At 47.5% G+C, this 15,683-nt stretch overlaps 2 protein-coding genes across 3 annotated transcripts in view; one reads left to right on the top strand and one right to left on the bottom strand.

Moving 5' to 3' along the window:
- The window catches only part of PEPD (peptidase D), a 146,990-nt gene extending 144,231 nt beyond the window's left edge, over positions 1-2,759 (top strand). Inside the window, exon 15 of the mRNA XM_082290292.1 lies at positions 2,090-2,759. Within this exon, the coding sequence (XP_082146418.1) occupies positions 2,090-2,236 (147 nt within the window). The 3' untranslated portion in view covers positions 2,237-2,759. The remainder of the gene's footprint in view (positions 1-2,089) is intronic.
- Positions 2,760-7,089: 4,330 nt separating this feature from the next.
- On the bottom strand, positions 7,090-14,189 carry CEBPG (CCAAT enhancer binding protein gamma). 2 transcript variants are annotated; one of them, XM_082289891.1, is made up of 2 exons: positions 14,081-14,189; positions 7,090-9,163 (listed from the first exon to the last, which is right to left on the bottom strand). In XM_082289891.1, exon 2 carries the CDS (start codon positions 9,051-9,053, stop codon positions 8,601-8,603), a length of 453 nt encoding a protein of 150 aa, XP_082146017.1. In that variant the 5' UTR covers positions 9,054-9,163; positions 14,081-14,189; the 3' UTR covers positions 7,090-8,600. The 2 variants fall into 2 exon arrangements, with proteins under 2 accessions (XP_082146017.1, XP_082146018.1); XM_082289892.1 differs by lacking the exon at positions 14,081-14,189 and adding an exon at positions 10,068-13,320.
- Between the last annotated feature and the right edge of the window lie 1,494 nt (positions 14,190-15,683).

The raw sequence follows: 15,683 nt of genomic DNA, 5'->3' as shown, positions 1-15,683 counted from the left end.
CTCCACCAGGCTCTCCCTACCTGGCCTCCTTAGCCAGCCCCAGCTCTCTTTGTCCATTATTTGTCAATCCTGTCTCACCTTACTATACCTTCCTTTCCCTGGCCCTTTCATCACTCTTAACTATTTTCCAGCTCCTTCCCCATCCTGTTTTTCTCTTGTGGCCTAGATAGAATACAGCGTGGACAGACACCTTGCCCCACTTGTTCTTCCCCACTATAGTCTAGCTTTCATCTACTCTGCTTTTAAGTCAGTCCATCCTCCCAAAGAGTGCAGAGGTACTGATGAAGGCATAAAACACAGAGCTGGAAAACACAAACCATTTTTCTTGCTTTTTTGCTAATGTTACTGGTTAAGCAGATGAATTGTGGCTGATACATCTCTGTAGCTGGGGAATTTCAGCTCAAGCTGGGGGAGGTTTGTGAAGCTGGCAGTGCTTGGGAAAAGGCTCTCTCTGTAGGCAGGGCCATTTCTAGCTTTGGCTGGCCTTCCCTCTGCTCTCAGACTTACTTTTGCACTGACATTGTTACTTTCCACATCATCGCTGTGCCCAGCTCCATTTACACTGGTTGGGCTTGCCAATGTGATGCTTAGGCTTTTACCATCTCACCAGCTCTGTCCCTGGATTCTGGCACTTCTGCATGGTTTCCCTAGTACCATCTGGTTTTTTGGCAGGGACTGGTCCACCCAGGCAGGCTGTGCCCAGGCCCAAGACCCAGCAGGACGGGTACACAGCAGGATTTGCCTTTGGATGCAGTGGGACCCTTGTGCTGAATCCTTGGGTTATGTTTTGCTCAGCTGGTAAAATTTGAAGCAGTGAGTCAAAAAGCCCATCCTGGTAAAATCTGTTCAAGTGCAGAGTCATTGCAGGTGTTGCTGATCTCCTCTGCAGCAAGGCACCCGCCTTTCAGGCACACCGAGCATACAAAGCCTCACAGCTTCACATTTACAGCTGTCCAAAATAAATGTGTAAACTCAATGGACTTTGTTTATTTAATTCTGCTTTATAATACACTTAACTTGATACCAAGTAAAAGAAATAATCTGGCAAAGACATCATTAAACAGTTTAATAAGGACTGGATTACTCATTTTGTTTGAACAAATGGATTATTTTGCAATCAGAAGTACAAATGTTAACCGGCTTTATTTTTAGTTGAAAATGTCAAGAGGTCAGAAACAATTAAAGCAATTGTAAGGTGGGAGTATCCAGGGTTTGTGTTCTTTTGGATTTACACCTTACTAAAATTGCTTTTATTGCAGCTTAGCAACTTAGCAACATTTTTCTGATAAGATAACGGGAATGACTGTGTAGGCACATTTACTGGTAAGAAGAAATTAGAGACAAACAGAAACGGAGCACACTTTTCATTTTAATAGCAAAAGTTGAAAAACTGAGAGGATCTGCTTTTTCCTTCCGTGGTTTGAAATATAGAGATTGTATTTTAAATGAAATGTCTGACCTCCTCAGGACTTTCTCATCAGCTCAAAATCAATGTTTGGAATATCAGCTGCAAGCTATTTCATGTTCAAAGTTTCACTTTGAACATTTATTGTGTTTAGAGAAAAGTTTTAAGGGCAGAGTAGCTACCTGAATTGCAGCTCAGCAACAGGATGGCTTTGAGAACAGACACTCTGGGCATCAGGAGGCACTGTCCCTAGCAAGCCATGTGCTAGGAAGGCTGGAGGAATATCCAGGGAAGCATGTTCTTTGTACTGCTCCTGCCGTCGGGGGGTTGAGATCTACTGGCCCCATGAAATGACGTAGCATGAACTCACTGTTGCAGCACCTTGCTCAGACTGTCCTTGATGCAGCAGAGGCACCTGAGACACCTGAGGGGCCACCACACCACACCAGGGGTCACCACGAACCTTGTGTGATCCCAGGAGGGTGGCAGGGGCCAGTGGCCCAAGGGAAATTGGAACCTACAGAGCCCCATGCCAAGGTGCTGGTGGTGACAAGCAGTTCCGTGCTTGCAGTATGAGGCATTGCCTGGGTTTCACCAGCCCCTTGTGCCCTCGCTGCTGTTGCTGCCTGCTGTGCTTCTCATCCCCATCTGGAATGCCTTGGTAATCGTGTGTTCCGTGTGCAGGTGCGGATCGAGGATGACATCGCGGTGACAGCCACTGGCATGGAGCTGCTCACATGCGTCCCACGGACCGTGGAAGAAATAGAGGATTTCATGGCAGAAGGCCAGAGCAGTTCCAAATTTGACTGCCTCTCCAGCCAAAAGCAGTAAACTTCAGGATGGTACTTACTGCCTCAACTGATCAGTCATCATTCTGATTTAATGCTGCAGCTTATAAAATAAAATGCATCCAATTCTTACTAGCAAGACAGGCAGGCAGGCTATTAGCTGGAAAACTTCATGCATTAAAAATGAAAGTAGAAGGCTTCAGCAGTTGATACCCAGGTAACTCAACTGCTGCTTGCAATCAGCAGTTTACGTGACCAAGTGGCAGCTAAATAGCCCTGCTGCCTTATCAGTGGGGCTTATACTTCTGTCACATCTCAGCTCAGATGTGTCTTGCAATTAAATCTGAATTTTGATGATTAACACTCTGAAATACCAAATGGATTATCTGAAAGCTATGAGCAATTATAACGCTCAAGTCCTTTTTTAAACTTCATCACAAGTCCTGTGAAAAATAGAAATAAAAATCAGTTGTTCTCAGTGGACATAATGACACTTATTTTTCTTATGGATCTGTATCAATGCAGTAAGCAGAATCAAATTTTTATTAAAATTCACCTTGGCATCATTTATGTTCACAACTTCGTGGTCATTATGTTTTTCTGCTCCAGTTCCTGCTTCTTTATCTGACCCTACTACAAATTTATGCTCTTCAAACTTTGACCCTTTGCTAGCCAGTTTTCTGCTCTGGATAGTGGCTGCACTGATCCTTCACACACAGCCCCATGCTCATTATATTTGTTCATCTATTTGTTCCTTAAAAAAATAGATTGCTATGGTGTTCGTGACCCTGAAAAGTTGAAAGAAAGGAATATCTTTGCTGCAGGGCTCATGGTCACTCAGCAGTATATGCTGTGCAGCATGATAGAGTTATTTTTAACGGTTCATTGTTAGACAGTTCAGAATGAAATAATGTAAATTTTATTTGGATACATTACAAACATATTAATGTTGGTCACAAAATGATTTTCCACTCATGCAAGATTTAAATTACCAAGAGAAGCTTTTTTTTACTGTAGGTATTCATCAGCCTGCAGGATAATAAATACATTTCTTGCATCATAAAATAGCACTAGATGCTGATAACTACATAAAAATAATCTTTCTCGCTTTACATACACATCAGAACTCCTGTTCAATATTCAGGCTCTGTCACAGTTTGACTGCAAAGCCACTTCAGAACATCCCTCTGCTGTGTCAGGGGGAGCTGAAGCCACAGCAGAGCATCAGGGCCCTTCTGGGTCTCACTGCCAGCCACATGAGGATTTTCCCACTGAAGGGATCAGCTGAGTTGTTATCTCAGCATCTTGGTGTGAGCATCTCAGTTCTGTTGCTCACACCAGGCCACTGACAAGTGGGTGATGGCATCCACTGTGAGTTCCTGCAAGTGCCCATCTCACACAGGGGGCACAGCACAACATGGGCTTTGATGGTGTCAGAAACCACTGTGCCGCAGCCTTTGTGCCCTCCTCAGGACTGGATTTAGGCCTGAAATAATTTCCTTAAAAACTGTCTAATATGTTGCTCTAGGAGAGCTCTTTTTGGAAAGCAGGTTGGTCTGTGTGACAAGAACCTGCTCTTTATTCCCAACAGCTTGATGACCCATTGCTACCTAGGAAACTGCATGTGGGAGACCAAAAAAACATTGCAAAACAATCCAGAGGACTGCATTTATGTCACTCAGTTAATAAATAAGCCTATATACATTTTTTAGAGGTTTCTTGACATTGGTTTGTAAGAGGCAAGTGCAGGAATTCTTGACTGTGAAGGGGAACAGTTTTTTGAGGAAGGGAGGGTGTGAGATCAGAAGCTTGTATGTGCTGCTGTATTGATATTCCTGCTGTGCTGACTGAAATCTTCCACCTCTGAGATGTAGTACCTGCACAAGGACATCAGGCTTCGCTTTGGTAGCCTTGCAGATAGGAGAACACAGAGTCTTTTTGCATTGCTCTGAACTTACCTGCCCCTAAAACTCAGGTTTTTTCAGTGCAAGACCGGGATCACGGCCTCAGCCTCGTTGCCCAAGTGTTTTCCTGCGGCAGGCTCTGAACACACCCAGGGGATGGCTCACTGCTTTGGGCACTCCGAAACCTGTTGTTGCTTGGGTTCAGCAGCAGTTACTATTTTATAGTAACACTTAACAGATTTTGAAAGAAGGAGAGCTTTGGAACTGTTTCAACTAAGCCATCACCCCAGTGTAGTTAATAGGCCTTTCCCTGCCTGGGATGAATATTGGCACAAGCTGGGCTCTGCTGCTGCAGAACAGGTCGAGCAATGCCGAGCTCTGCAGGAGGCAGAACTGGTTCTGCTTTGGGGTGTGGCACGGAGCCGCCGCGGGGCCGGGGAGCACCCACTCACGTACCCAGCTCCCTGCTCTGCCTGCCCGGCATGGGGATGCATTTTGGTCTGGATGGGGCATCCTCTCCCATTTTCCTTCATCATCAGGCCCACAGACTTGGTTAATATAAATTTCATCGTTCATTCCAGAAGTTTGTTCTGTAATTATGATCGTTTTTATCCACTTAAGCAAAAAGTGAATTAGACCTTTTTTCCTAAATTGTGGAAGGGAAGGGGAATAAACATTTTTTTAAAAGGCAAAGTGATATTTAATACTTTAAAATGTGATACTTAATAATTTAAAGTGTATTAATGGGGTGAAAATACGGGTTATGGCAAATTTTCTTTTTGACTACATCAAGATATTTTATACTCTTACTATCACGTTTTCCCAAATGCCTTTTCCCCTTGGCACAAACAGACTTGAATAGAGTGGCACCGAAGTAACAGAGTAATGCTGAGCAAATTTGTGCATTTAGAAACGTCTGAACACTTCTGAAATGATACATGTAAATTGCTGCAAGAAATTGCTTCAGCTCCCTCGGGTTGGGTGCACTCTGAGTTTACCTTGCAATTACCTGGCTGCAGCTAGAGTAGTTAAAGGAGTGCAGCCTCCCAGTGCTCATGGGAGCTAGAGCAGACCCCTTCCCTTAGTGGTACAGTAAGAAAGTGGGAGTCAGGTTTCCTGGTGAAATGTGTGATGCTGTAACTGTGTGTAATGACAGGAACTGGATTCTGTCACAGACTGGAATTAAGAATAATGTGTCAAAAAGAAAATCTTAACTTTTATAGGTCTACACTGAAATTTTCTGTGCCTTGCAGCAGACGGGTGAGATGGAGGTACTTTGCTGTCACACAGCCTGGGCTACTTCACCTTGGGGGAAAGGGCCTTTGCTCCTTGGAGCAACTTTAGCAGGTGGGGGCTTGAAATAACACTGACCCCTTTCTTGCAACCAGCCTCTTACTGAGGGTACATTTAAAACAATGATTTGTTACAATCATAGCAGTAAGAGGCTGCGCAGAGCCCGGTGCTCTTCCCAGGCCTTGTCCCAGTGTCAGCCAAGGCCAGGGATCGCTGTCCCGGTGTCAGCCAAGGCCAGGGATCGCTGTTGCAGTGTCACCAAGGCCAGGGATCGCTGTTGTGGTGTCACCAAGGCCAGGGATCGCTGTCCCATTGTCAGCCAAGGCCAGGGATCGCTGTTGTGGTGTCAGCCAAGGCCAGGGATCACTGTCCCAGTGTCAGCCAAGGCCAGGGATCGCTGTCCCGGTGTCACCAAGGCCACGGATCCTTGTCCTGGTGTCAGCCAAGGCCAGGGATCGCTGTCCCAGTGTCAGCCAAGGCCACGGATCCTTGTCCCGGTGTCAGCCAAGGCCACGGATCGCTGTCCCGGTGTCAGCCAAGGCCAGGGATCGCTGTCGCGGTGTCACCAAGGCCAGGGATCCTTGTCCCGGTGTCAGCCAAGGCCAGGGATCGCTGTCCCGGTGTCAGCCAAGGCCAGGGGTCGCTGTCCCATTGTCAGCCAAGGCCAGGGATCGCTGTCCCTGTGCCGGGAGGGGGGGCGGCTGGAGCCGTGCGGGCGCGGCTGCGGGTACAAGACAAAGGTGCTGTGTGGAGGCTGCGCCGCCATTTCTGTCGTTTCTGTTCCTGTCCCGGGGCAGGAGCGGCGAACGGAGCGAGGGCCGCGTCGCGTTGGGCTTTGTGAGCGCTTTGCGCGGCATCGCCCTCTCTTACACGCTGTTGTCATTAGTGTTGTTGCCGTCACTGTTTGTTTGCTTATCTGGTTGCTGTTTCCAGTAAATTATCTCAACCCGTAATCTGCAGTTTGTCTCTCACCTGAGGGGGTGGGGAGACGAGTGGCTGCGTGGGGCTCATTTTCCACTTGGGCTTAAACCACAGCATCAGTAAAGAAAACCAGTGCAGAGACTGATGAACTAGAAATCTGATTTTCCAAACAAATTACTTTTCATAACTCAGTGGTTTAGTTTTAAACATGAAAGGAGTGGGATCAGAGCTGTCAGGAGCAACAGGTGGAAAAGTCACCCTTCAGAGCTTCGGAAAGAGGATCACCCCCACTCAGGAGAGATCTAAGAAACCCTTTTCACCAAAATCAGAAACAAACAGCCAAGATTTGCAGTCTCTGTTCGGACTGGTAGAGGAGGGCCCCACACCGGCCAGGCAAACCAACTTCAGGACTACAGGGCCACACAGTCCCAGTTCACAGGTCAGACAAGGCAAGAGATTAGTGCTGGCCTTTTCACCAGAGGACGTGCAGTTAACAAATGAGATGCCTTCAGGTCATCTTTTTCCTTGTAATTTTTGGTGTTCTGCTCCTCTCCCCTCCCTCTAATTGCAGTAAATTTTCAGTCTTAATTTTTCTTTTCCTTTTTTGTTAAATCAGGCATTTAGACAAAACTGTAATGAGTTTCTGATTGCTTCCATGGAGCAAAAACCTGAGTGAAAGAGGGGAACAGAGACTATTGCACTGATTTCTCCAAGATAGCTGAGATGGGCAACTCAGCACTTGAGGGAAATAGAAAAGGCACAGGAAAAACGAGGCCACTACAAGCAAAACATTTTTATTAGCTTCTGGTATTTCAACCCTACAAACTTAAGATGCAGTTAGAATGAAAAAACATATCTGTAAAAAGTCTACTATAATCCAAAACAATCCATTAAAGTTTTCCACATATTAAAAGTTTAAATTCAAAAAATAACTTTTCAAGGTTTCACTCTCTAACAATATCTTCATAGAGGTAACATCCAAGTTTTTTCCTAAGTACAGATACAAAGCAAACAAGCATCCTCCAAAATAATCTATGGACAAAGGTACTGTAAGAGGGAAATTAAAACAGTGTAGTAATCTACAAGACAGACACACAGGTTAAATGTAAAATAGCCATACCATCAATGAAATATTTAAAAATAAAAATAAATTAAAGTTACATCAAAGTTCCTGCTTTACTTTGTTTAAATCCTCAATACAACACATAGGACTGCATTATGGATCATGGCAAAGACTTAGCAGTAGCAATAAAAAAGTTGCTACAGAAAAACTTCTATGGAAATAACACAAGACCAAGGATACTCCTTCACACAGCTGTATGATGCCTGTACAAATTCCACTGAATCAGTTATTCATGCTAGGGCCATTTATTTTTAAAACCACTGTAAATTTCTGTAAGATGAATGTCAGCCAGCAGAGATCCATATATCCCAGCTGAATATGCTGTCCTGCCCCTTTCACTGCATAGCCAAGCTGCACTTTTTGTTCTCCCCAGTACCTCCTTCCCAGCAAGAATGCAATTTTGCAGGGCACAGTTTTTTGGTAGCATTTTGAAATTTTCTGAAAACAAACTCTTGTTCTCATAAGGCCCCAGTCACTGAGCATATCTGAGCAGTACGAACACAAGCTTAAATAAAAGGCTTTGTCAGTGTGCTGCTTTGCCTCTTGTACATGATGCTTCATGTGCCATTTGGAGGCCAACTGCCTGTATATTATCATCAGAGCATATTGTTATTTTTCTGGTGAACCTTGGTAAGCATCCCAGCCTCACTATTACTACAACCTCCCCATTAACTATAACTGGGCAGGAGGGACCTACATGGTGCTTCATAGGACTTGCTCTACAGATTTAAAGTAAAAAGCAAACATTCTCTGCAGCCTTTGCATTTTGTAATACGTAATGGAGAAAACAAAGGGCCTAAATACACTAACAGGTATTTGAAAAATCTATCAAATTACAAGTTTCTGATACTATAGTGAGCCATCCTGCTGGATTCCTCCCATTATGCAAAGTCTAAAATGGTAAGTGAACATTCCTGTGAAAATGTTATCTCCTAAATATTACATTTCTTGTTGGCTAGGAGTTCAGATCTGCATAAATCTTTGAGGAAAAAAATATTTAAAACAAATACCCTAACCAGTTTCTGGTTTGTTACAAATCTTCAGTGTTAAATCTAAAAGAAGAAATTTCCACAAAACAATGACTAAAGGTACAGTTTTTGGTTGGTTACTGCATGGGCACTGCAGACAAGCTGCACCTCGAGTTCATTTCGTAAGGTCGCAGGCGTTTACTGTCCACTGTTTTCTGGATTTGTTGTGGTGGTCTCAGTGCCAACAGGTTGCACATTGTCTGCAAAATTGTGGGCATGCTCAAGGAACAAGTCTTTGAGTACGCTCAGCTCCTTGGTCAGGAGTTTAATTTTTGCCTCTAAACGTTCATTTTCTTCTTTAAGCTGGTTGACCCTTTGCAGTGTGTCTTGTGCTTTCTGCTTGCTTTTTAACCGGCTCTTTTTCACTGCCATGTTGTTTCGCTCTCTGCGCTGACGATACTCATCACTGTTTCTATCCACAAAGGAATTTTTCTTTCCCTGTTTGCTCGGAGGCACAGCTTTGCCTCCACCACCAGGACTAACTGGCACCAGCTGGGGAACCTGCTGCAAACCACTGGAGTGTGCTTGGGTGTGAATCACACTTACTCCACTCGCATCTGTAGTGGTGTTCTGTTGGGATGTCTTGCTCATTTGGACAGGCTGTTCTTGGACACAACAGAACTTATTAGGAGACTGAAAACTCTTGTGTTTCCAGAAGGTGTTTCCAACAGATCTTCACATGGATTAAGGGCAAGGTGAACCTAGTAGGGGAAAAAAAAAAGCTATTAAAGATGCTGGCTTGAGCTACAATCTTACACACCACCAGCTTTAGCATAAAGTACTGATGGTACGTCTGGCAGTGACACACCATAACTGTTATGGAAGTGGACAAGCTGCCAACTACATTTCTGAAGCCTCAAACGTATTTGGATTGGATGGGACTACTACTGGGTCATCTAGTCAAGCTGTTTGAATTGTTCACTGGCTTCACTCAGTTATTCCAAAGCCATCCCTGATGGATGGGTGTCTAGCCTAGCCTCAAATATCTCCAGTTTCACAACCTCTGTCTTGGCAACATGTTCCACTGTCTAACTTTTCCTCCAGTTATACAATTTTCTTAGTTTTCAGACTGGAGTTTTCCTTCTGTGGCTTAAAACTATTAACAGCCTGACTCTTGACCAACAGGGGTACTTGATCCTTGTCCTCTTCGGACCACATCTCTGGGTGTATCCACAGACAAATTCCTCCCTGATCTCTTTTCTCTGGAGCAAGGGTGCTCAGCCTGTCCACCCACCTTTTCTCAACTATCTTACAGCACTTATTTTAAAGCTGATGTTCAAACTGATGGCTGTTGTAAGGTCTACCAGTACTGAGGGGGAAAATAAATCTATGGGAAAAGGTAGCACATTGCAAAGGCCGTGTCTGGGTGACATTCAACCACAAGCAATGTGCTGAGCCTGTAACAGTATGTATGGAGCAGGTGGGACAGGAACACAAGGTGATGGCAGTGTAGATCACTACACAAAGACAGGGACTGTCACCCATAAAAAGACAGCAACCACAGCTGACTCATCCACAAGTAAGGTCCCCTGCCCTAGTTCATGCACTGGTCATTGTCCACTCTCCAGCAGACAAACTGGCCTGATGAGCAAGACATCCTCTCACCTGACTCATGTTCTCCCGCTGCTGAGGTCAGCCTGCTCCTGGCCCTACTGGTGGCACAAGGAGGATTCCACCATAGCTGCTGCAGGGCCATGGCCCTGGCAAGGCTAACAGCTGGTCCCCTTCTCTTCTCATCTCACAGGATGACTTCCTAAATGGCTGGGAGAGAAGAGGGGAAGGGCAACAGGACGGTCCTAAGCTCCTGAAACACCTACCTATGGTTCCAATGAAAAATACTCAGTGATCAGTCAAATCAGTGTGGGTTTGTCATGTTGAAGAAAAGCATTTTACTGGCACTAAACAATCTACTCTGAGGTCAGACTGCGTGGCAGCAGTGCAGCCCAGCACTGTGTCACACACACATGCAGTATCGCACAACCAGGGTGATACATGCTGCCTGCCCATCCTCCAGATGGCTGGGAAAAGCAACCAGCTGCAGCAGCACTGGGCAGTGCTGACTGCCCGGGGTGGGCAGCGTCCAGCCCAGAAACACGTCTCACATCTGGAACAGCACAGCAAGGGATGGCTTCACTGTCTGGCTGATGAATGGAGGGACGTGTGAGAGGTTTGTAAGCAAGCTCCTGTGTGTCACTGGTCATTCTAAACTCCCAGGTTCATCAGCTGTGTACTGTTCCTGTTTGTTTTTCTCAGCAGTCGGAGTTGCTGTTTTACTTTCGGATGGGATATCATTAAAACGTCAGAATTCAACTGTGTGTATCGACTGCGTATTTTTTTCCATTATGAAGGAGCCAGAATGAGATGCAGCTGCAGTGTGGTTCAATAACATTCATGGAAAAGCCCATTAAATTTGGCTTGAATGTTACTGAAAATTAACATTCCCTGTCACTGAAAGGTCTTCCCACTTGTGAAGGTGTATGACTACACCCACACCCTTCCTATCAAGAAATCTTTTCATTTTCCTATCTCAGGGCAGAATGAGACCATCAACTCTTTTTGACATCTGTGGAGTTGAATCTAGATACATAGTGTCTAATACCTTTGTGTTAGTATTTTCCCAGTTTCAACTCTTAAAGCAACTTTTGCAAACCATGTTTCAGTCTCAGATTCTGACCAAATAAGCAGTTTGGTTGGGCAGTTAAACTGAACACCCTGCTGACAGGGTGTTCCTGTACACCAGCACAAGACTGGCAGGGCCAGTTGTATTAGCTGTGCATGTGTAAATGCACAGACATTTTTAGTCAAGGTGTTGAGTGTATGCTCCTCTTAGAGCATACACTGGCCTTATCTGCACTTTATTTTAAAATACAGGATTTCTGTAGCCCTCAAAGCATATACAGTTCTCTTAGGTTGTCTCTGACCAGTATATTTTTGATACCTTTTCCAAATCAGACAGAATGTCCTGCTGTCCCCTCTGCTTCAACACATTTCAGTGCTTGCAAAGTTCACCTGGACAGGCCAGTTATGTAACCACACCATTTTCACAATCTGGTTTTTGTGCTCCATGAGCTGCTACAGAGGAAGGGGTGGCTCCTGCCCTCAAAGGAACCCCACCTGACACCTACCAAGTTTCTTCACATCACCAGGTTCCATGTGCTACTTCTCTCTATGCTATCAAAACTATTTAATACTGCTTTAACACTCCTTTCCTATCTCTAACAGATTTCCCTAAGATTCAACAAAAAAAGTATTTGTTCCATTAAACCTAATATTAATGGAGTATTTCAGTTGGGCAGTACATGGATATAAGCAGAGAAGACAACCAGTGTCACACCTCTCAAGCAAGAATTCTAGCCCTGCTAGAACAGACCCCCCTCTGTTTTTTCCCACTGCAACTGATTTGGTTTTTATTAAGTAACTATTTTCTTGAGTGAGACGTGCTCCTATCTGGCCTGATGATTAGAACCCTTAACTGGGAGCTGTGACACCTGGATTCCTGTCCTGCTCCAAAGAATATACACAGCAAGTAGCACTAACTGTACTGTATCACAGAGTTACAGGAGTGCTAACAGCTGAGGCTTGTAACTAGAGTTTCTACCTGGTGATTTGGAGGCTGGATGCCTATTACCAATTGTCAGAAGGCTATCCCAGATAGCAGCAGGTGCTATGGGACATCCTTCAGCAGATACTGCAAGGAGATTTAAAGGCAGCAGGTACAAGACATAGCAAGGGGACTCTCAAGAAGGGCGAGATAAAGGACGTGGTAACTGGGAGAGGCCAAGAAGGCGGGGAGGCAGATAGGTCTCCAGTTTCTCAGAGCCCGTGCAACACAAACGCAGCTGCTCCATGCCTCTCCACACAGGTTGCTTTCCCGTGACTGGGTGACAGCCCCAGCACAGCAGAAGACAACTCCTCAGCCAGCCAGCCCAGTTTCCCAGCATCTTGTTCCCATAAAGCTGCTCATTAGCTTCAGCTCAGCAACAGCCCTAGGCTGGTTCCACCCAACACATGGTAGTGTTTCCAGTGGCCAGTTAGAACTGCCTAGTTCTCTCCTTAGGCCACCAACTGGCCACCCAGGAAACCAACTGGCCACCCACTACAGCGTAATAGCTGGTAACTCAAGAGGTGTCTTCTCAGGCAGAAAGATGTTTCTTACTGTCTCACAAGTACTCCTCAGGGACCAGTGAAGCAATGAAGGCCTTCACTTGCTTTCACATACACAAAAAATAAAAATAAAGACATTAAACTTCCAAATGTTTGCTTTGGCAAAAACAAAAAAACAAAAAATGTGTTTTGTCAATTAAATCAGTATTTTTCTTAACTTGGTAGCAAAGAATCCAAAGTGTTTCTCTCTGCTCCTTTCTTGAGCTGTCGCTGAGCTGGTTCTGATCATTAGTCAGAATGACTTTATTGCACAAATTCACGCAGCTGTCTTGTCAAATGCAAAAATCGTTTCCAATCTGAACAGCAGTAAGTGGCATCTCTTGTCTTAGACTTCAGTAGGAACACCATGATAGGATCCGATTCTAGATTACGATGACCCTGTACTAAGAACAGTGGCACAGAACTCCAGGCACGCATCTGCTGAACAACAGGAGGGCTGATTCCTGCACGGTTCATACTCACAGGTTTGCAGGAGCTGATGCTAGCGCCCACCTACTGAAGGCTGGGCAACAACTTTTGAGACTGAGTAGCTCAAACTCATCATTTCTTGCCATAGCTGACAACATCACTTTTCCACATTTATTTCAAAATCTCAATTTTTATTATACATCTTACAAGAAAAATGCACTCTGACATCCTTAACAGACTGAATCAGAACACATAAAGCACGTATTCTGACAGAATCCCAAACACTGGGAGGAGGTATCAAAAGACTCTGTCTTTCGAATTAAAACGACAGCTGTGATTTCTAACGACGAACCAATTCCTTAAATCCGAAAGTTTTGAAAATTATAAATGCTTATACTTTCCGAAGAGGCTCTGCATGGCAGTGTTACGGAGCTGCGACTGCTCTTCCCTGCCGGATGTCAGCGCTAAGGCCGACGCCGAACTCCCTGCCTGCCAAAGCTCCGGTTTGAAACTTGCAACTGGAACTATGGAAATTCGCCGAGAACCTGAAACATCTGTGGAGACGCTCCCCAGGGCGCCGCGCGGCGGGAGGGGCGCGCACCGGGCGGTACCGCGGGCGCTCCCGAGCGCCCCGGGCCGCATTCTCCGGCTCCCCTCGGCCGAGCGCACTCCTACCCCGCCGCACCGTGAGCGGCCGCCCAGCCCCGCCGCCAAACGCCCCCGGAACCGCCCCGGCACGGCCTCACTCCCCCCCGCCCCCGGGCCGGGACCGACCACGGGGACCGGGACCGGCCCGGCCCTCCCCGGCGGGCCCATGGCGCCACCGCCGCCCTCCCCGGGCCGCCCGCCCGCCGAGGCCGCGCTGCTCCTCCCCCGTCCGAGCGGGGCGCGGGGGTGCCCGGCGCTGCCAAGCCGTGACTTCACCGGGGGAGGGGAGGGGAGGGAGCCGGGGCCGCCCGCCGATTGCATCACGCGCTGCCGTGCGGGGCCCGGCGGGCGGGGGCGGCCGCGGCCCCCCGGCCCCGGCGCGCGCCCCCCGCACTTACCTGAGCGGCGCGAGCGGCGGGAGGGGCCGGGCGGGCCGCGCTCGGTACGGTGCGCGTGCGGCGAGCGCCGATTGCGACACCGCGCGGAGCCGCCCCGCCCGCCCGGGTGATGCAACCGCTGCGTGATTGGCAGCGCCCGCGGCCAATCAGCGCCCGCGCGGGGCGGGGCCGCAGCCTGAGGGGTTTGTGTGTGAGGCCCGCGGGCGGCCTGCGGGCTGGGCGGCAGCCGCGGCGCGGCCGGGGATCCTCAGCGGCCTCAGCCTGGCCACGGCCGGGGCCCTCTCACGGCCTGAGTCTGGCCACGGCCTGAGTCTGGCCACGGCCGGGGCCTTGTCACGGCCGGGGCCTTGTCACGGCCGCTCGCAGGGTTTGTCCTGCGCTGCTGCGGCCGCGCTGGAGGACAACGCGGTCACGGGCACGCGTGTCGCTGGGCCGGCTGCGCCCGGGCCCTCAGGAGGCCTCTTCCCCTGTCTGACGGGGGACGGGATCGAGAGGCTGCCCCGCCCGGGCCGGGGGCTGGCGGGGAGGGAGGCGGCTGCCTTCCCACGCCGGTGGGAACCGGGGGCCCGCCCGTACTTCCAGGAGGCTCCGGCACCTCCCACAGCCCGAGGGGGAGAAGCCGAAACCGCGTCTCCGGCTGAGTCTCCGCACGGGCAGAGCGGGGAGCTTGTCCCGGGCCCCGCGGGAGGGGAAGCGCAGCTTCAGTGTTCCCGGGCCGGGCCAGGCCCGGCGGTTTCCTGGGGGTACCGGGCACAGGCTGTGGGTTCGATCCTCGTATGGGCCGCTCGCTTAAGGGCTGGACCCCATGATCCCTGTGGGTCTCTTCCAACTCAGAATGTTCTGTGATTCTGCTGAAGTTGGCCAGGGCCCCACGGGCATCGAAGTAAATGGTGGTGTGTTTCTGTACTGATTGGCATCTCCTAACTGTTCCCAGGCTGTTAATTAACACCTGACAGTGCGTTCCCATCTGGATCCTCGCTGCCGTGTGGATTTGCTTCCGTAGAATGTTGTGAGATCAAGGGGAAAGAATATCAAAGACATCAAATAAAAGTAACAACAGCTCTCTTGACAACAGAAATTATGACAAATTTCTAAATGTTATCGATTCATAGTTGATTTTTCTTTTCAAACTTACTATTAGAAAAAAAACCCTAAATGCTGGCAGACTAGGAAACACCTGGGTCATAGAGTTCAATGTCACAGGAAGATTATGCACCATTTCACTGGTATGTTTGTTGTTACAAAATACATCACTTTTTGTGGAGAAAAGTTCTTTTTGCCCATAATGTTTTCCAGACACTTTGGTTTGTATCACTTTAGTTCTGCCCAAACAAGCATACGCTTACTATATATATGCACACATATGCTCACATCTCAAGCTGTGTGTGAGCAGGGTGTGTTTGCAGCTCCCTGAATGGGAAATGTACACTTCAATACACAGGTGTGTGTGTGTTTGCAGTGGGCAGGTCTGAAAATCATCTGTTTATAAGGTAGGCAAGTTTGAAACAAGTTCAAGTGTGCAGACAGTAAAACAATACTGTAGGAAAAGTGGGATTTTTTTAATATAGAGGGGAAAAAAAATTAATGATTTATGCTACTCTTT

This window comes from Coloeus monedula (assembly GCF_965178545.1).
Source record: "Coloeus monedula genome assembly, chromosome: 13".
NCBI lineage: Eukaryota > Metazoa > Chordata > Aves > Passeriformes > Corvidae > Coloeus > Coloeus monedula.
This window is presented reverse-complemented; position numbering and strand designations above follow the sequence as displayed.